The sequence below is a fragment of the Odocoileus virginianus genome, chromosome 5 (assembly GCF_023699985.2).
Source record: "Odocoileus virginianus isolate 20LAN1187 ecotype Illinois chromosome 5, Ovbor_1.2, whole genome shotgun sequence".
NCBI classification, from domain to species: Eukaryota; Metazoa; Chordata; class Mammalia; order Artiodactyla; family Cervidae; genus Odocoileus; species Odocoileus virginianus.
Window position 1 is genome coordinate 80,707,258 of NC_069678.1, and position 21,773 is coordinate 80,729,030.

The 21,773-nt window shown below is 39.9% G+C and overlaps 1 protein-coding gene across 6 annotated transcripts in view; it reads right to left on the bottom strand.

Moving 5' to 3' along the window:
• MAST2 (microtubule associated serine/threonine kinase 2) overlaps positions 1 to 21,773 on the bottom strand; it is a 204,066-nt gene that overhangs the window by 44,890 nt on the left and 137,403 nt on the right. For all 6 annotated transcript variants that reach the window (XM_070468227.1, XM_070468226.1, XM_070468225.1 and 3 more), the window contains one exon: positions 17,859 to 17,950. In XM_070468227.1, the coding sequence (XP_070324328.1) occupies positions 17,859 to 17,950 (92 nt within the window). The remainder of the gene's footprint in view (positions 1 to 17,858; positions 17,951 to 21,773) is intronic.

Here is a 21,773-nt window from a genome sequence, read left to right on the forward strand (position 1 = left end):
TCACATATATACTGACCTTTCCCCCCCATCTCTTTGGAGCAGTTTCTCCAAGCTGAGATGCTATTTCCTGAGCTACAGTCCTCATTTTGCCCCAAATAAAACTTAACTCACAACTCTCATGTTGTGCATTTTTTTCAGTTGACAGAGCAATCAGCTGACCTTGAACCAGTTGCTTCATTTACACAATTTAACTAGTAATAAAGTAATATAACTATATAGCAAGCACCTATATAAATACCATCCAGGTTAACGATGCCATCTTCCAAAATGCCTTCTTCTAGTCAAATCTTTCCAGTCAAAGCACCTCCCCTTTCTCATTAAAGGTAAACATTACCCTGACTTTTATGGCAATCATTTCTTTACAGCTTTACCAACTAAATAGGCATCCTTAATACCTGAGTTTAGTTTTTCTCAATTAAAAACGTTGAGATATAGGGAATTCCCTGGTGGTCCAGTGATTAGGACTCTGTTCTTCCAATGCCAGCCCAGATTCGATCCCTGGTTGAGGAATTAAGATCCCACAAGTTGCGTGGTGTGGCAAAAAAAAAAGATACAATTCACATGTAATAAAATTCCTTTTAAACTGCACAGTGTAGCAGTTCCAGTACATTCTCAAAGTTGAGCAAACATGACGACTGTCTACTTCCAGAACATTTTTATCACTCAAAAAAGAAACTGCACCTGTCTCCTAAGACTGGCAATCACTAATCTACTTTCTGTTTCTATGGCATCATCCATTCTGGACATTTCATAGAAATGGAATCATACAATATGTGACCTTTTGCGCTCTAATCTGTTTTTAAACTTCACCTAAGAAAATGCCAAACTGTTTTTGCAAAATGGATTACCAATGTATGGTTCCACCAGTAATGCTTAAGAGTTCCCATTGTTTCATATACTTATCTACACTCGGTTCTGTCATTTTAATTTAAGCCATGTCTGATGGTAACAGAATGGTATGTCATTGTGATTTTATTTTGCATTTCCATAATACCCAATGAGATTAAAGTATCTTTTCACATATTTATTGGCCATTTAGACTGCTTCTGTGAACCACCTGTTCAAGTCCCTCGGCCATTTTTCAATCACACTACCTTTATGTGTCCTTTACAAAAAAATCCCTTTATGCATTACCAATTCTCTTTCTGTCCTTTTAAAAAAATAAATATGTTCTACTGTATATCTTCTAAATGTTTAGTGTTTTGGTTTTCCAATTTAAATCTACAATTCATGTATATCAAATTTTCACATGTGCAATTTAAATATCTTCAGTTCAGTTCCGTTCAGTTGCTCAGTTGTGTCTGACTCTTTGCGACCCCATGAACTGCAGCACACCAGGCCTCCCTGTCCATCACCAACTCCTGGAGTTTACTCAAACCCATGTCTATTGAGTCAGTGATGCCATCCAACCATCTCATCCTCTGTCGTCCCCTTCTCCTCCTGCCCTCAATCTTTCCCAGCATCGGGGTCTTTTCAAATGAGTCAGCTCTTCCCATCAGGTGGCCAAAGTTTTATCTATTAATTATATCTAACAGAAGCTGAAAAAAAAATTTACCATTCACCTGAAATTGATTTTTGTGAAGTAAGAGCTAAGTCTTTCAATTTCCCCATATGAATGTCCAATTGTCCCAATGTTGCCACTGTCATAAATCAAGCGACCACATATATATGGATTTGTTTCTGTGATCTTCTTCTTCCCCTAAATTTATTCTCTTCAATTTCATTTAAGAGTATCATCACTCATTAATCATCTGAACAGGAAATCTGGAGACAGTTAGTTTTAATCCCTGCTGATCTGACCGCATAACTTTTCCCATATTTATATATTTTCTACATTTCTAGTACTCCCTTGCTTACATCTTGACAATGGCCAGGGCCTCTAACTGATCTTTTAAAAATGCCAGCATATCTTTACTTTTGTATTTCCATACATCCTGGACATACATTTAGTATAGACCTTAACAAATCAGGTGAAACTTCACTGTCCCTGTGGACACAGCTTTCCTTGCAGCTTTCTCAAGTAATGACTGCTTGCTTCACCCTCCCCTTTGTACCACTGGGATAGTACCCTGCTGGCTCCTCATGTTCTCTGACAGGCACTCTCCAGCCCTACTTCTCTCTTTAAGTCAAGATTAATATATTGATGTGCCCATGCCAGTGCCTAAAAGGCATCTCAAACTTAACATATTTAAGGGTTCCAAGGACCAGAGGTCCTGGAATCAAATGACTGATTTGGGGGAGATATTTCTAAATGGCACAGGAGAAAGACTGTGTTAGTATTTGGAGAGAAGGAAGAAGGAAATTATGGAAACAAAGTCTAAATATATAGTACAGGGCATATGTGACCAAGGAAGTTTGGAGGAGAAACACATCGGAAGATAGGTTCAAAGAACTAAAAGTCCTAAGAACTGAAAAGAACCTCAACATACGTGTATTCAAACTATCAAGAATAACAGAAGAGTTAGAACTGAAGAGTAAAAGTGAGTCAAGAACTAAGATATTTACAGTGGCAATGATAAGTGATAGTATTTAATGGTATGAGATTCAAAGTTTTGGGGCACTAGGAAGAAGAGAGGGAAAATACTGAAAAGACAAGAACAGCTACTCTCCCTTTCAGGCCCAGTGATCAGAGGTCAGGGGAGGGGTAAGAGGGTAGCAGAGAGCCAGTATTCTAACCCTTCCCTCCTCCCCAGGATTTCGTTAGAACTAGACTGATGGACTGAGTCTAAATGGTACATTAGAAGTCCTCAGAGTCAGAGAGAGATGACAAAAAGAGTCAGAACAGGAAATGTTCAGAGATTTACAGGAAATAGGAATATAGGAGATAGAAGGCTCAAATATCTGGGGTTCCTATCAGTCAGGGATAATGAAATGAGCCCATAGTGGATTCAAGACAGGTAAGAGATGGGAAGACTGCAAGAGTTAGGGAGTAAAGAGGAGTGGGTTACTGGAGACTGCTCTTGACCCTGCATGACAGGGTCTGAAGGCTTAAGGAAGACACACTTTTAGTCCCACTATACCAGTTTAGAATCAGATGACATGGAACAAACATCATATAAATACACCCAATGACCTGTAAAGCTTACTCTGAAAATACGATTCAGCAAGTTCATGTCTACACATTTTTAGACAGTCTTTTTTTCTCAGACAGTCTTTATGCATATATATACTGGCATGCTACAGTCCATGGGGTTGCAAAGAGTCAGACATGACTGAGCGACTGAACAGACTGACTGATGCATATATACAAAAAGAATATGAAGAAGGATGTTTGTTGCAACACTAACTAAAATAGTGAAGAACTGAAAACAATCTAAATATTTGTGCTAGTTATCAATCAGATATTTCTAAAATTCATCCTTTAATACCTTCTCTGCCACAGAGAAGAGAATTCCTTTCAGTTCAGTTCAGTCACTCAGTTGTGTCCGATTCTTTGTAACCCCATGGACTGCAGCACACCAGGTTTCCCTGTCCATCACCAACTCCCGGAGCATACTCAAACTCATGTCCATTGACTCGGTAATGCCATCCAACCATCTCATCCTCTGTCGTCCCCTTCTCCTCCTGCCTTCAATCTTTCCCAGAATCAGGGTCTTTTCCAATGAGTCAGTTCTTCCCATCAGGTGGCCAAAGTATTGGAGTTTCAGCTTCCACATCAGTCCTTCCAATGAATATTCAGGACTGATTTCCTTTAGGATGGACTGGTTGGATCTCCGGGCTGTCCAAGTGACTCTCAAGAGTCTTCTTCAACACTACAGTTCAAAAGCATCAATTCTTCGGCCCTCAGCTTTCTTTATAGTCCATCTCTCACATCCATACATGACTATTGGAAGAACCACAGTTTGACTATACAAACCTTTGTTGGCAAAGTAATGTCTCTGCTTTTTAATATGCTGTCTAGGTTTATCACAGCTTTTCTTCCAAGGAGTAATCGTCTTTTAATTTCATGGCTGCAGTCACCACCTGCAGTGATTTTGGAGCCCAAGAAAATAAAGTCTTTCACTGTTTTCATTGTTTCCCCATCTCCTTGCATAAAGTGATGGGCCCAGAGGCCATGATCTTAGTTTTTTGAATGTTGAGTTTTAAGCCAGCTTTTTCACTCTCCTCTTTTACTTTCATCAAGAGGCGCCTCAGCTTCTCTTCGCTTTCTGCCATAACGGTGGTGTCATCTGCATATCTGAGGTTATTGATATTTCTCCCGGCAATCTTGATTCTAGCTTGTGCTTCATTCAGCCCAGCATTTCGCATGATGTACTCTGCATATAAGCTAAATAAGCAGGATGACAAAATACAGCCTTGATGTACTCCTTTCCTGATTTGGAACCAGGCCCATTGTTCCATGTCCGGTTCTAACTGTTGCTTCTTGACCTACATACAGATTTATCAGGAGGCAGGTAAAAATTAAATTTAATTTAAATCTTAAATTATCTCTTTAAGAATTTTCCACAGTTTGTTGTGGTCCACACAGTCAAAGGCTTTGGTGTGGTCAATGAAGCAGAAGTAGATGTTTTTCTGGAACTCTCTTGTTTTTTCTGTGAGCCAATGGATGTTGGCAGTTTGATCTCTGATTTCTCTGCCTTTTCTAAATCCAGCCTGAACATCTGGAAGTTCTCGGTTCACGTACTGTTGAAGCATTTTGAGCATTACTTTGGTAGCGGGTGAGATGAGTGGAATTGCGTGGTATTTTGAACATCCTTTGGCATTGCTTTTCTTAGGGATTGGAATGAAAACTGACCTTTTCCAGTCCTGTGGCCACTGCTGAGTTTTCCAAATTTGCTGACATATTGAGTGCAGCACTTTCACAGCATCATCTTTTAGGATTTGAAATAGCTCAATTGGAATTCCATCACCTCCACCAGCTTTGTAGTGATGTTTCCTAAGGCCCACTCAACTTCGCATTCTAGGATGTCTGGCTCTAGGTGAGTGATCACACCATTGTGATTATCTGGGTCATGAAGACGTTTTTTATATAGTTCTTCTGTGCATTCTTACCATCTCTTCTTAATATCTTCTGCTTGTTTAGGCATTTCATTTATAGCAAACACATTAAACTTTCCCAGTAGAGGGCGTTGGAGGGACACGGTACAAGGAAGAGGCTCAGGGTGCAGTCCCAGCCACTACACCTTCTTCTGTCAGTGTGGCAGTGAGGACAGGCAGGGGTGCTCTGACCAAGCCACATGCTGTCAACCTTGCATCCCGAACCTGACCTGGTGATCACCTTTCCATAGCCCTCCCTGAAATGACACTATGCTCCAGGCATGCCCACACTGGTACCCTGATGCCCTCTGCTTGCTGGTTCACCCCTTGTACTCTAGGGTTTGTCCTCCACATTGTTCCTGAGGGATATAACATACTCCACGCCACCTACCCTCTGTGCAGGCCTGGATACCGGCTGCTGTGCAGTGTTCTGGAGAGCTGCCATGCTGATTGCTCGGTGGCTGTGGGCCAGTTCTGGTCTTCTTTTATTGTCACAGTGTATAATTCTATTAAACTTCATCTGTTTAAATCACTGTGTGGTTTCTGTCTCCTAATTAGGCCCAGACTGCTATAATGTCCATCGATAAGAAAATTAGTAAGAATGTCTTTGAAAGGCTCATTAGTGGAATGGACACAGTTGAGAAAATAATCTCTGACCTTGAGGAATGATACTAGAAATTTCCAAAACTAAAAAGAGAGAGAGAAAAGACTGAAATTAATAGAACAGAATATCCAAAAACTGTGGGAAAACTACAAAAGGTGTAAGACTTATGTAATGGAAATGAAACAGGAAGAAATGGAAGAAATATTTGAAAGAATAATGACTGAGAATTTACCCCAGTCAATGTCAGACACCCAACCACAGATTCAGGAAACTCAGAGAACACAAAGCAGGATTAAATGCCAAAAAAAAACCTCTACACCTAGCATACTATATTCAAACTTGGAAAAAAAATCAAAGACAATGAAAAAAGCTTGAAACAAACCAGATGGTATCTGGTATCTCTTATCTACAGAGAAGAAAAGAATTATATTCTACTTCTCAGACATCTCACAAACAAGGGAGTTAAGAGGGAAAAAACCCCACCAACCTAATATTCTGTACTCTACAATATTATTCTTCATAAGTGAAAGAGAAACTAAGACTTTCTTAGATAATCAAATATTGAGGGAATTTGTTGCCAACAGATCTGCCTTACAAGGAATGTTGAAAGTTCTAAGAGAATTCCCTGGTAGACCAGTGGTTGGGACTTGGAGCTTTCATTGCCCTGGCCCAGGTTCAATCCCTGGTCAAGGAACTAAGATCCTGTAAGCTGTGCAGTGTGGTAGAAAAAAAAAGTTCTAAGAGAAGTAAAATGATATAGATCAGAAACTTGGGACCTACATAAAAGACAACAGAGGGTAAGATGGCATCACTGACTCAATGGACATGAGTTTGACCAAGCTCCAGGAGATGAAGGACAGGGAAACCTGGCATTGCTGCAGTCCATGGGGTTGCAAAGAATTGGACACGACTGAGCAACTGAACAACAACTATATCAACACAAGTGTGCTAAGTCGCCTCAGTTGTTTCTGACTCTTTGTGACCATATGGACTGTAGCCCACCAGGCTACTCTGTCCATGGGATTCTCCAGGCAGGAATACTGGAGTGGGTTGCCATGCCCTCCTCCAGGGGATTTTCCCAACCCAGGGATCAAACCCACATCTCTTATTCCTTCTGCATTGGCAGGCAGGTTCTTCACCACTAGCACCACCTGGGAAGCCCAACTATATCAATAATCACCTTAAATGTTTATAGTCTAAATTAAAAAGATTGAGACTCTCACAAAGATTAAAAAAAAATAAAAACAAGGCCCAACTAAGTGTAGCTTTACAAGGAAGCCTTTTAAAATATAAAGGCACATATAAATTAAAAGCAAATGGATAGAGTAAGAGACCTGCTAACACTAATCAAAAGAATGTGGAAGTAAGTACATTCCAGACAGTTTGGGGGAACCCAACCCCAAGCAAAAGCAGTGCTAAAGAATGTTCAAACTACAAGACAATTGCACTCATTTCACAGGCTAGCAAAGTAATACTCAAAATCCTTCAAATTAGGCTTCAACAGTATTTGAATTGAGAAGTTCCAGATGTACAAGCTGGTTTTAGAAAAGGCAGAGGAACCAGAGATCAACTGCCAACATTTGTTGGATCATAGAGAAAGCAAGGGAATTCCAGAAAAACATCTACTTCTGCTTCATTGACTATGCTAAAGCCTTTGACTGTGTGGATCACAACAAACTGTAGACAATTCTTAAAGAGATGGGAATAGCAGACCATCTAACCTGTCTCCTGAGAAACCTGTATGTGGGTCAAGAAGCAACAGTTAGAACCTTACATGAAACAAGTGACTGATTCAAAATTGGGAAAGGAGTATGGCAAGGCTGTATATTGTTACCCTGTTTATTTAACTTATATGCAGAGTACATCATGCAAAATGCCAGGCTGGATGACTTACAAGCTGGAATCAAGATTGCCGGGAGAAATACCAGCAACCTCAGATTTGCAGATGATACCACTGAAATGGCAGAAGGCAAAGAGGAACTATAAGAGCTTCTTGATGAGGGTGAAAGAGGAGAATGATAAAGCTGGCTTAAAACTCAACATTAAAAAACTAAGATCATGACATCCAGTCCCATTATTCATGGCAAATAGAAGGGGAAAAAGTAGAAGCAGTGACAGATTTTCTCTTCTTGGGATCCAACATCACTGAGATGGTGACTGTAGCCATGAAATTAGAAGACACTTATTTTTTGGAAAGAAAGTGATGACAAACCTAGACAGTGTTTTAAAAAGCAGAGACAACACTTTGCCAAAAAGGTCTGTCTAGTCAAAGCTACAGTTTTTCCAGTAGTCATGTACGGATATGAGAATTGGACCATAAAAAAGAGTGAGCACTGAAGAATTGATGCTTTTGAATTATGGTGCTGGAGAAGACTCTTCAGTGTTCCTTGGACAACAAGGAGATCAAACCAGTCAATTCTAAATGAAATCAACCCTGAGTATTCATTGGAAGGACTAATGTTAAAGCTGAAGCTACAATTATTTGGCCACCTGATACAAAGAGCAGACTCATTGGAAAAGACCCTGATGCTGGAAAAAATTGAAGGCAAAAGGAGAAGAAGACAGCAGAGTATGAGATGGGTGGACAGCATCACTGACTCAATGAACATGGACTTGGGCAAATTTCAGGAGATGGTGAGGGACAAGGAGGCCTGGTGTGCTGCAGTCCATGAGGTGCAAAGAGTCAGACACAACTTATCGACTGAACAACAACAACAACAAATTTAATTGAAAAGAATTCACCCATCTGCTTTCAGATCACAGTAGAATTAAACTAGTAATCAATAAACAGAAAGACAACTGGGAAAACCTCCAAATATTTGAAGATTAAACAACACAGTTCAAAATAACACACAGGTCCAAGAAGAAATCTCAACAGAAATTTTAAAGTATTTTTAAGTAAATAAAAATGAAACTACAACTTACCAAGTTTGTGCAATGGGGTGAGGGAGTGTGAGGTACACACTACTGGAAATAAGACAGGCTACAAGAGGGATTTCCCTGGCAATCTGTGGTTAAGACTCTGGGCTTCCACTGCAGGGAACATGGGTTTGATCCCTGGTAGGGGAACTAAGACCCCTTATGATGCATGATGTGGCTGAATAAAAAAAAGATATGCTACAAGGATGTATTGTACAACATGGGGGAATATAGACAATACTTCATAGTAACTGTAAATGGAATATAACCTTTAAAAATTGAATCTTGGGACTTCTCTGGCAGTCCAGTGATTAAGACTCCACACTTACAATGCAGGGAGCGTGCATTCAATCTCTGGTCAGAGAACTAAAATCCTACATGCCCAAGCTGCATGCTGTAGCCAAAAATAAAAAATTGAATCTTGATTAATTAAGGAAGATTTAAGATTAATCACCTAAGCCTCCACCTTAAGAAGCCAGAAAAAGAGCAAATTAAATTTAACATAAGCAGATGAAAAGAAAAAATACTGGAGCAGAAATCAATGAAATTGGAAACAGGAAATCAATAGAGAAAATCAACAAAACAAAAAACTGGTTCTTTGATAAGATCCACAAAATGGACATGCATCTAGCCAGGCTAACTAATGGAGAAAATAGAGAAGACACACGTCACTAACATCAGAATAGATGCTTTATTACTACAGATTCCATGGGCATTAAGAGGATAATAAAGGAAAATTATGCACAACTCATGCCCACAAATTTGATACCCAGATTTAAATACACCAATTACTTAAAGACGAATCTGCCAAATCTCACATAAGAAGAAACAGACAATCTGGATAGGCTTATAACTATTAAACTTTAATCAATAATTAATAATCTTCTAAAACCGAAAGCAGCAGGTCCCAGATAGGTTCACTTGTGAATTCCATCAAACATTCAAACAGAAATTATACCAATTCTCCACAATCTTTTCAAGAAGACAGAAGTGGAGGGAATACTTTCTAACTTATTCTATGAGGCCATCATTACCCAAACACCAAAACCAGGCAAAGACATTATAAGAAAAGAAAACTAAAGACCAGTATCTCTCATAAACATGGAAATAAAATCCTCTGCAAAATATTAACAAATCCAATCCAACAATGCATAAAAAAAATTATACACCATAACTAAGAGGGTTTTAATGCTAGGTATGCAAAGCTAGTTCAATATTTGAAAATCAATTAATGTAAACCATTATACCAATAGCTAAAGGAGCAAAATCAAATGATCACATCAACAGATCAGAAAAAGCATTTGACAAAGTCTAAAATCCATCTATAAAAAAAATCTTTCAATAAATTAGGAATGGAAGGGAAGTTCCTCAATTTGATGAAGAACATCTACAAAAATGTACAGCTAACACTGATACTTTTTTTTTTTAACATTGATACTTAATGATTATAAACTTCAAGGTTTTCTGCCAAAATCAGAAAAATGGCATGACTATATCTTCTCACCACTGCTTTTCAACATCATACTGGAAGTTCCAGCTAATACAATAAGCTAAAAAAAAGGAGTTACAAAGTATACAGACTGGGAAGGAAGAAAGTATAAAAACTGTCTTTGTTCACAGATGACATAATGGCTTATGTAGAAAATCTGGGGGGAAAAATCAACAAAAATCCTTCTGAAACAAGTTAAGTGATTGTATCAAAGTTGCAGGATACAAGGTTAATGTACAAAAGTCAACACTTTATACCATCAATGAACAAGTGGAATTTGAAACTTAAAATATTACCAATCACATTAGCACCTCCAAAATGAAATAGTTAGAGGGGGGAGGAGCCAAGATGGCGGAGGAATAGGACGGAGAGACCACTTTCTCTCCTACAAATTCATCAAAAGAACATTTGAATGCTGAGCAAATTTCACAAAAGAACTTCTGATCGCTAGCAGAGGACATCAGGAGCCCAGAAAAGCAGCCCATTGTCTTCGAAGGGAGGTAGGACAAAATATAAACGACAATAAGGGAGTCGAAAGAGCTACGGACGGAGACCCGTCCCGGGAAGGGAGTCTTAATAGAGGAAGTTTCCAATCACCAGGAAACCCTCTCACTGGCGGGACTGGGGGAAGTTTTCGGCACTGTAACTGGGAGGAAAAATTAAACAAGGCCCACAGATTACGTGCCTAAAAGCAACTCCCAGCAGAAAAGTACCCCAGACGCCCGTACCCGCCAGCAACAAGCGGGGGCGGAACGGAGAGGAGCGGGCGGCATTGCTTAGGGTGAGGACCGGCCCGAAGACCCTGAGAGCAATCGGAGGGAGCTTTTTTAAACTGTGGGATAGCAAGGGACAAAATTAACCGGCCCGAACACACTGCCGGCGGTTCGCAAAACAAAGGGACTGAGAATCTCCAGAGAAGAGCCGGCCCATCCCCGCTGGAGGTAGGAGGCAGGGGGGAGGGGAAAAGGGCAAACTCAGCCCCTGAGAAGCCACCCCCTCCCACACTGCAAACAGGCCTCCGGGTTCTAGCTAAAGACTTCCTGAGACCCGACTGGCGGTGCGTGCTGGGGCCGCGGAGGGAAAAAGCGCGCCGTACCCGGGAAGAGAGGGCGCCCAAACCTCTGGCTGCCTGGGCCGCTCGCCGCGGAGGGAAAAGGCGCGCCGCACCTAGGGAGAATACGCCCAAGCCTCTGGCTGCCTGGGCCGCTCGCCTCGGAGGGAAAAGGCGCGCCGCACCTAGGGAGAATACGCCCAAGCCTCTGGCTGCCTGGGCCGCTCGCCGCGGAGGGTAAAGGCGCGCTGCACCCGGGAGAGTGCGCCCAAGCCTCTGGCTGCTTGAACCGCTCAGGCCGGGGAAGGCACAAAACGCAGGAGCAACCGAATCTGCGCTTTTGTGGAGTACCCGAAAACTGGAACCGCACTCAACGCAGGGCCCGCTCCATATAGAGCAGCCGGGAGCCTGAGCAGTGTAGACGGCGAAAGCACAGCCACCCGTGAGTGGGGCAAACCCAGTGTGGCCGGAACACGGTGAGCGCTATCCACACAGAGCGGTATCTGTCTGCAGCGCCCCGCCCTCCCTGTAGCAGGACTGAACTGAACTAGAGAACCTAAATAAGAGATCACCTCCGCCCGCCTGTGTCAGAGCGGAAATTAGACACCAAAGAGACAGCAAACAGAAGCCAAATAAACAAAGGGAACCGCTTCAGAAAGGACCGGTGCAACAGATTAAAATCCCTGAAGGTAACACCGACTACACAGGAAGGGGCCTACAGATATCGAGAAGTGTAAGCTGGAAAGAGGAGCTATCTGAAATTGAACTGATCCTACGCTGACCGCAACAACCTCAGAGAAATTCCTAGATATATATGTACATTTTTTTTTAATTAAAAAAAAAAATTTTTTTTTCTTTTTCTTTCCCTTTCTTTTTTTTTTTTTTTTAAATTTTTTATTTTTTCTCTTTCATTTTCTTTTATAATTCCCTATTACTCCCCCATTACTCCTCAACTTTCATTTTCATATATTTTTACGATTTTTTTATTTGGGGGGAAAAAAAAAATTTTTTTTTTTTCTTTTCTTTTTTTCTTTTTCTTGTTTTTATCTCCTATTTCCTTTTAGAGTCCTCTAATACTCCTCTATTATTCCTTAACTTTCATTTTCATTTCACTATAGCCACAAAAAAAAAAAAAAAAAAAGAGAGAGAGAAACCCTATTTTTTAAACTGAACTTCATATACAGTTCTAAATTTTTTTGTGTTTTTGTTTTTAAAGATTGTATTTCAAAGAGTCTAACCTCTACACTAGATTTTCAATCTTTGTTATTCTCCCTCAGAACACCTCTACTTCCTTCATTCCCCTTCTCTTCCCAGTCCAACTCTGTGAATCTTTGTGGGTGTCTGGGCCACAGAGAACACTTTGGGAACAGATAACTGCGTAGATCTGTCTCTCTCCTCTTGAGTCCCCCTTTTCTCCTCCTGCTCACCTCTATCTCCTTCCTCCCTCTCCTATTCTTCATGTAACTCTGTGAACCTCTCTGGTTGTCTCTCACGGTGGAGAATCTTTTCACCATTAACCTAGAAGTTTTATTATCAGTACTGTATAGTTGGAGAAGCCTTGAGACTATTAGAAGAATAAAACTGAAATCCAGAGGCAGGAGAATTGAGCCCAAATCCTGAGAAAACCAGAAAACTCCTGACCACACGGAACATTAAGGAATAAGAGACCATCCAAAAGCTTCCATACCTACACCAAAACCAACCACCACCCAAGAGCCAATAAGCTCCAGTACAAGACATACCACGCAAATTCTTTAGCAACGCAGGAACATAGACCTGAGTGTCAACATACAGGCTCTCCAAAGTCACACTTAACACAGAGACCCATCGCAAAGCTCATTACTGGACACTCCATTGCACTCCAGAGAGAAGAAATCCAATTCCACGCACCAGAACGCTGACACAAGCTTCCCTAACCAGGAAACCTTGACAAAACAATCGTCCAACCCCACCCACTGGGTGAAACCTCCACAATAAAAAGGAACCTCAAATCACAAGAATACAGAAAGCCCACTCCAGACACAGCAATCTAAACATGATGAAAAGGCAGAGAAATACCCAACAGCTAAAGGAACATGAAAAAAGCCCACCAAGTCAAACAAAAGAGGAGGAAATAGGGAATCTACCTGAAAAAGAATTTAGAATAATGATAATAAAAATGATCCAAAATCTTGAAAACAAAATGGAGTTACAAATAAATAGCCTGGAGACAAAGATTGAGAAGATGCAAGAAATGTTTAACAAGGACCTAGAAGAAATAAAAAAAAATCAATTAAAAATTAATAATGAAATAAATGAGATCAAAAACACTCTGGAGGGAACCATGAGTAGAATAACAGAGACAGAAGATAGGATAAGTGACTTAGAAGATAAAATGGTGGAAATAAATGAAGCAGAGAGGAAAAAAGAAAAAAGAATAAAAAAAAATGAGGACAACCTCAGGGACCTCTGGGACTATGTGAAACGCCCCAACATTCGAATCATAGGAGTCCCAGAAGAAGAAGACAAAAAGAAAGGCCATGAGAAGATACTCGAGGAGATAATTGCTGAAAACTTTCCTAAAATGGGGAAGGAAATAGCCAACCAAGTTCAAGAAACCCAGAGAGTCCCAAACAGGATAAACCCAAGGCGAAACACCCCAAGACACATATTAATCAAATTAACAAAGATCAAACACAAAGAACAAATATTAAAAGCAGCAAGGGAGAAACAACAAATAACACACAAAGGGATTCCCATAAGGATAACAGCTGATCTATCAATAGAAACCCTTCAGGCCAGAAGGGAATGGCAGGACATACTTAAAGTAATGAAAGAGAATAACCTACAACCTAGATTACTCTACCCAGCAAAGATCTCATTCAGATATGAAGGAGAACTCAAAAGCTTTACAGACAAGCAAAAGCTGAGAGAATTCACCACCACCAAACCAGCTCTTCAACAAAATGAAATAGTTAGGTATAAATCTAACAAGTTATAGATGTACAAGGTCTACATGAGGAAAATTTAAAAACTCAGATGAAAGATATCAAAGAAGAACTACTTAAATGTAGAGAGTTTCCACGTTCACGGATAGGAAGACTCAACACTGTCAAGATGTCAGTTCTTCACAACTTGATCTGTAGATTCAATACAAACACAATCAAAGTCTCAGCAAATTACTTTATGGATAGAGAAACTGATTCTAAATTTTATATGCAGAGGCAAAAGATCCAGAATATCCAACTCAATACTGAAGAAGAACAGAGTTGGAAGACTGATATTACCAAACTCAGGACTTACTCTAAAGCTACAGTGGTCAAAACTGTGTGATGTTAGAGGAAGAACAAATAGATTAATTGAATAGAATAGAGCCAGAAACAGACCCAGAATAATATAATTAACTAATGCTTGACAAAGGAGCAAAAGTAATACAACAGAAAAAAGACATTCTTCCTAACAAATAGTGCTGTAATGACTGGACAGCCACCTGAAAAAAAAGAATAGATGCAAATCCTCATAAAAATTAACTCAAAATGGATCACAGACCTAATCATAAAACACAAAACCACACTCCTAGAATATAACATAGGACAAAACCTTGATGACCTGAGACAGGACAATGGCATTTTAGATGCAACACCAGATGTACAATCTGTGAAATAAGTAATTGATAAGCTGGTCTAGAGTAAAATGAAAAACTTCTACTCTGCAAGAGGAGAAAGCAAGCCACAAATATTAATACTTGCAAGAGACATCTGATAAAGGACTGTTATCCAAAACATACAAAAATCCACTTAAAACTCAACAATAAGAAAATAAACAACCTGATTAAAAAGCAGGCAAAAGATGTGAAAAGACACATCATCAATGAAGACACATAGATGGCAAGTAAGCATATGAAAAAATCTTCATTACCATGTATCACTAGGGATAAGCAAATTGAAACAACAAGGTACTATTATAAATGTATTAGAATGGCCAAATTATAAAACACTGACAACACCACAAGTTGGAAAGTTTATGTAGAGCAACTGAAATTCTCATTTGTTGCTGGTGGGAATGTCAAAATGGTTCAGCCACTTTATAAAACTACCCTTAACCATACAATCTAGCAATCATCCTCCTTTGTATTTAACCAAATGAACTGAAAATTTATGTACACATGAAAACCTGTGAGAGTGGTATATCCAGACAATGGACTATTATTCAGCACTAAAAAGAAATGATCTGTCAAGCCATGATAAGATATGGAAGAAAGCTAAATGCATATTACTAAGAGAAATGAACCAATCTGAAGAGGCTACATACTATATGATTCCAATTACATGACATTTTGGAAAAGGCAAAACTATGGAGACAGTGAAAAGATTAGTGAATGTCAGGAGTTGGGGTACAGAGTGATGAACACATGGGACACAGAGGACTTTTAGGGCAGTAAAACTACTCTGTATGATACTACAATGGTAGATATATGTCACCATACATTTGTCAAAACTCATATAATGCACACAAAGAACGAACCCTAATGTAAACTATGGGTTTTGGGTAATAATGATGTGACAATGCAGGTTCAACAGTTGTAACAAATGTACTATTCTGGTGCTGGATATTGATGGTGTGGGAGGTGGTTACATGTGTGGGGACAGGGTATATGGGAACTCTCTACAATCTGCTCAGTTTTACCATGAATCTAAAACTGCTCTAAAAAAAAGTTTATTAATTAAAAGAAAAAAAACACAATGAACTAGAAAGGTCCCACTTCCAGAAAGGCTAAGTGCCTACTTAATTAACCTTACTATAGTTATAATCTAGTTATGTTGTTGTTGTTCAGTTGCTAAGTTGTGTCCAACTATTTGTGACCCCATGAACTGTAGCAAGCCAGCTTCACTATGTCCCTGAGTTTGGTCAAACTCATGTCAGTGATGCCATCCAACCATGTCATCTTCTGTCACCTAGTAAATATTTAATACTGAACTAAACTGCATGAAATGAACCTACTTTCAAATCAATAGACCCCATATTGTTTAACATATTCCAGACTTTAAAGTGAAAATAAAGTCTTAGAATATTCTGTGGATCCAAATATCAGGATGTATAAGATTTTAGAATTTATCCGATATGAAGTTTGAGCTTTCTCAACATTTGGTTAAGTACAGAGTCCACAGTCATGAACTGGGCTTTTATATCAGTTCTTCCTCCCTGGATCTGAGGCCTACCTAGATTTTCTGCAGTATTTAAGAGAGATGATGATGACAGCTAACATTTATGGAGTACTAAGCATGTACTAAGCATGTTATATGTATTAACATAAAGCTAGAGTCTGCAGATCCAGGCAGGCTGAAAAGGCCAGATGATGTTCTCAATCAAAGTCCCTGAGTAGGGAAGATTTAGTCCTAAACTGTCAGGAATCTAAACAAAGAGATAACCATATTAGAGAAAAGCTGTAAGTAGCAATTACTGCCTGGCATTCACATTACAATTGTGATACCATGTTCAAGGTTTGGAAGTGCTAAATTAATTTCCACATGAAGAAAAGTCCAAGTCAGATATATGCTGAGTTTTTACAAAGTTCATGGTTAGAATGCACTATCTGAGCTAACACGTAGCCCAGTTCATTTTGAGGGAAAAGTCCCTAAGCACAATGAGAGATCTGCTTTAAAAGCCAAGTAGATCTAGTTCCCTGGGTCTGCCTGTGCTCTTGGTGGTGTCTTCTCATATTTGGGTTAGTATAGTAATTGAGAATTCTACTGATTCTTGGAAAAGGGTCATGAGCACACTTAATTGCTGGATCTGAGTGAGTCTGATAAAGTGAGACCCTTATCTCAAGGACACAGATCAGTTTCAGAATCACCCGATTCTTAGGGTGCTCAAACAACTATTCCTCATTCATCCACACAGTCACTCTCCAAAGACACAGTAAACATCAGCAAGGAGACAAACTCAAGTGGAACAGACCTGTCTTGTTTGGTTTAATGCTATACTGTTTCACTACTTTGGTACCTTCTTATTGCCCAAAGACAAGGCCTGTAGATTGTCAAATCCAGGCAGCAATGGCTTCCTATGGGTCCAAGCCTGCTCTATTTTCATTATCCCCAGGTCTAGAACTTCCACTGTAAGCAGAATAGCAGTGAACAGTGTAGCAGAGCAAAAACTCCTTCCAAAAAGCTGAGTCCTCTGGTCTGACTCTCCTGCGATTTAAGAATACATGTCTAGACTAAAACACATGGCTAACTCCAATGAGGTCATCTGCCTCATAATTTTTATACATTCCTTAGTCAGACACAAGTACATCAGTCCTTACACTGCCTAGAAGAGTCCATATTCCAGATGAAGCTGAGTTTGAATGCATGAGATCAGTGATTCCACATACTGGAACTGAAGCAAATGTCAACATGTAACAACCAGTTCTCTCACTACTGTTGACTCCTGTTCTAACAGAGGGAAAGTTATTAAGAGTCCTATGAGGCAGAAAACCATCTGTGTGATCCCTAACTCTTGGGCAAGGTAGGACAAAATGTTAATGGAGCCCTCATCACATGGTCCCAGATGACTGGAGTCATAACACACTCTCAACACACCAGAACAGGGGTGGACCCAAGACATGCACAAGCCAAAAGTAATATTGACAGGTCAAGGCAAGAAATAACTAAGAGTCAAAAACAGACTGAACATACTCTCCCATAGAAAGCATGCCCATGAGTTCTGTCTGCTTCAGTCAGCCAACTGAAGAAACAATATATTATAACATGATGAACCTCATGCAGTGAGAAGAGGAAGGAAATTGGGCATCTGTGACCACTCTTTTATTCCACCTTTCTTAATCTTTAAGCACTCACCTGTGTGGCCATGGAGTGGTGAGTGTGGCCGTGGTAGTGTAGGTGACGTACTAGAGGTCACAATCAAACTCTTGCGGTTACTTGTCCGACAGCTGCAAGGAAAACACAAATGTCAGTTATAACAGGGTTGCATCATGGGCCCACAGAACTTGAGTGGCCATCGAGAGACAAAGTCACATCATTTCATGAGCTGAGCAGTATAATACTTGGAACTGGGTTAGCAATTACTATTTGCACAGTGAGATTTCATAATTTATTGTGTTCCATCTTGCAATAACTTTTGTCACTGCCTTGATTTTTATCTTGTATTGCCACTGCACTTTTCCAATGTGCAGGTTTTGCTTCCCAAGCAAATATCCAAGGAGTTCCCTAAATGTCATAACCATGCACTAAATGGTACCTAATGAAGAGTGACCACTCCAAGTTTGATTCAGAAAACAAAAAACACAAGCCATAAATATTCTCATCTCTCAAAAAAAGTAATGTTCTTGCCATAAAAATGAAATTATTAAATCTATGAAATTTATCTTTGAAAAACTGCTTAATCAATTAATTAATAGTCTCATTTCACCATAAATTTCAGAGCAGGGCTGGGTTCCTTCTACAAACTTGGCTTTCCTTTACATTTTAATGCCTGAGGATTTTTCTTGTGCTTGGACAAAGTCAAATCATGTTGAAGAGTCATTTCATGCTCAACCTGTTATTGTAAAGTGTATGTAAATTTATTTGAAAGTTAGCCCATCTTTTAAAGGGATTAAAGAAGCCTGGTCATTTATATTCATCAAAAGCAATATTTAGAGCTTCCCTGGTTGCTCAGGTGGTAAAGCGTCTGCCCATAATGCAGGAGACCCGGGTTCATTCCCTGGGTCGGGAAGATGCCCTGGAGAAGGAAATGGCAACCCACTCCAGTACTCTGGCCTGGAAAATCCTATGGACGGAGGAGCCTGGCAGGCTACATACAGTCCATGGGGTTGCAAAGAGCTGGACACGACTGAGGGACTTTATTTTCACTTTCTTTCAAACAAATATTTACTGAACATCAAGTGCACACTAGGCACCATTCCAGGTGCAAGGGAAGCTGTAGCGAACAAAAGAAAATCTCTATCCTCAAATGGCAGTAAACATTGATATGAAGAGACAGAATGTTTAAGAAACAGCAAAGAACACAAGTAGGTGGTAGGAGGGGAAAATGACAAGGAAAAAAGTAGGTTATAGAAGCTATGGATATAGACTGCAGCCAGACTCTGTAGGGCTGCCAGACTGCTGTAAAGAACTATTAGAAATGTGATAAGGAATTGCTGGAAGGATTGTGATCAATCTCAAGAGATTGTGAGTAGAAATGACACATACCTGTCCCTAAGAAACCATCAGGAATCATCCGATCATATCTCACATGCCCTTATTACCCCCTGTTACCACCAAAGGCCCAAGTCTTCCATCTCTAATTTGACACAGCCTCCCTCTACTCCTTGATCTTAAAAAAAAGAAAAAGAAAAAAAGAAAGCTTACACCATGTCTCCCTGAACTCAGTCTGTCACCAGCAAACTATAACCTTAACTTATTTTCTCAACATTCAGTTTCAATTCTGGCTCTAACTGAAACCTTGCTATCCCCTAGGACACCACAGTCCTGGTGAAAATTCCAATCTTTTCAAACCCAACTTTCCATCTATTTTGCAACTGCACTTGGGCGGCTGATGGTGAATGAAGAAAAATCCAAAATCATGCTGGCTGGTGTTTCTTTATGTTTATGATGATAAATATCAAGTGGATCCATACTAAATCTACTTAGGTAATGCACTCTTTCTCCAAGACAACTTACATCTCAAGACTAATTTACATCTTCTCCACAAACCTCCAGTACTTCTTCCCTTCCCCAAATCCTATCCTCATCTGCTGACTTGGCTTTTTATTCAACTAGGGGTAAAAAGAATTAAAACAAAAAGAAGTACTATATATTTCTGCTCCAAAAATCTTACTAGCCTGGAGAATTTCCTGGTGGTCCAGTGGTTAAGAATCCACCTTCCAATGCAGGGGACACAAGTTTGATCCCTGGTCAGGGAACTAAGATCCCACATGCGTGGGGCAACTAAGCCCACATGCCACAACTACTGAGCCTATGTGCTCTGGAGTCCGCATGCCACAGCTGGAGCCCGTGTGTCACAACAAAAGATCCTGAATGTTGCAACTAAGATCTGACTCAGTAAAAAATAAATAATAAATATTTTTTAAAAATCTATCAGCCTAAATCTGTATACATATACTGACTTTCCCATCAACAGCAGCAGAAGACCATGTTGCTATGAAAGTCAATTCCCTGACTCCCTATTCAAGAAGTCTATACCTCCACTGTCTTCCGTCTCCTGTAACATGAATTTCTACATCCTATTGGGTCATTCTCATCATCATAAAAACAGGCTGTCATTTCTTACACATCAAGAAAATTAGAATAAAAACTTTCTTAGACCTCTCCCAACTTTGCTCCCCTGTTTGGGAAAAAGTCCATGGAGGGATTCTGTACTTGTTATCCTCATATCTCATTTCCTATTATCTCTAAAAAAAAATTATTTTTGGCTGTGCTGGGTCTTTGTTGCTGTGCAGGTTTTTCTCCAGTTGTGGAGAAGGAGGAGGGGCACTCTCCAGCTGTGGTACCTGGGCTTCTCATTGCAGTGGCCTCTCTTGCTGCAGATCATAGTCTTAGTTGCTCCAAGACATGTGGGATCTTCCCTGATTAGGGATCGAACTCATCTCCCATATTGGGAAGTGACTCCTTTACCACTGAGCCAAAAGGGAAGGCCCTCCTATTCTCTGTTTAACCCACTCTAGACTAGACAACCAACATCCTTCTTGTCTGTTATCAAGGTCATCACTAACAAAGTCAATTCTCAGTCCTTGTCTTATGTAACCTCTCAACACCATTCAACGGTTATAACTTCCTCTTCTAAAAAACAAATTGGGATTCAATTTATATTCAATTAGGTGTTCTGTTCAATGAGCCCTGACAACTGTACACATTTATATAATACATCCAAAACAAAAGACAGTGATTCTATTACCCCAGAAAGTCCCCTTCTGGTCAAATCTACTGTGAGTCCATTTTATTTCCTTTATTGGCTTATTAACTATCAGTTCAGTTCAGTTCAACCATAGCTTTGACTAGATGGACCTTTGTTGGCAAAATGTTGTCTCTGGTTTTTAATACTCTGTCTAGGTTTGTCATATTTTATGGAAGGTACATATGAAATCACATTAACCCTTAGAAAGCTTATTTGGACCGAGGGGATCTTGAGCAGAAAGATACCTAAGGTCTCTTGTACTAGGGCTCACACTACCTTCTTCAACAGGTATGCCCTCCCTCTTTAACTTACTCAGTTCTACCCATTCCGTAAGAACCATGAGCTCGAATGTGGTTTTGTGTGAATTCTCTTTTATTCTTCCAAGCAGGACGAAAAAATGAAACAGCTTTCAGACATTAGACAACAAGCAGTGTAGGACAGTGATCACTTAAAGAGAAGGGAAACAAACAAGGTGAGTCCTACAACTGCCTGAGCTTACTACCTGGAAAGACATGCCCACAACAGCACAGGGAGAAGATGGCCTGCACAGAACCTGGGGGTTGAGGAAACCTCCCTAAGAAAAAGAGCAGGCGGAATCACTCCCTGGTATTCAAACAGGGTTGGGAACAGTTTGTGTTTCCACCATACAGAGGGGGGAAACCTGGTTATTCACGGGACATTAGCTAGGAAGAATTAGTCCCAAATGCTAACCTTAACAAAGTTCAAAAGCAATCCTTAAAAGATCAAATTATTTCCAAGTAATTTAATTGTGTCCCAGAATAAGGCTCAAATATATACTGAAAGAAGCAAAAAAAAAAAAAAATCTGTCATACAAAGTCAAATTCAGTGATTGGTACATA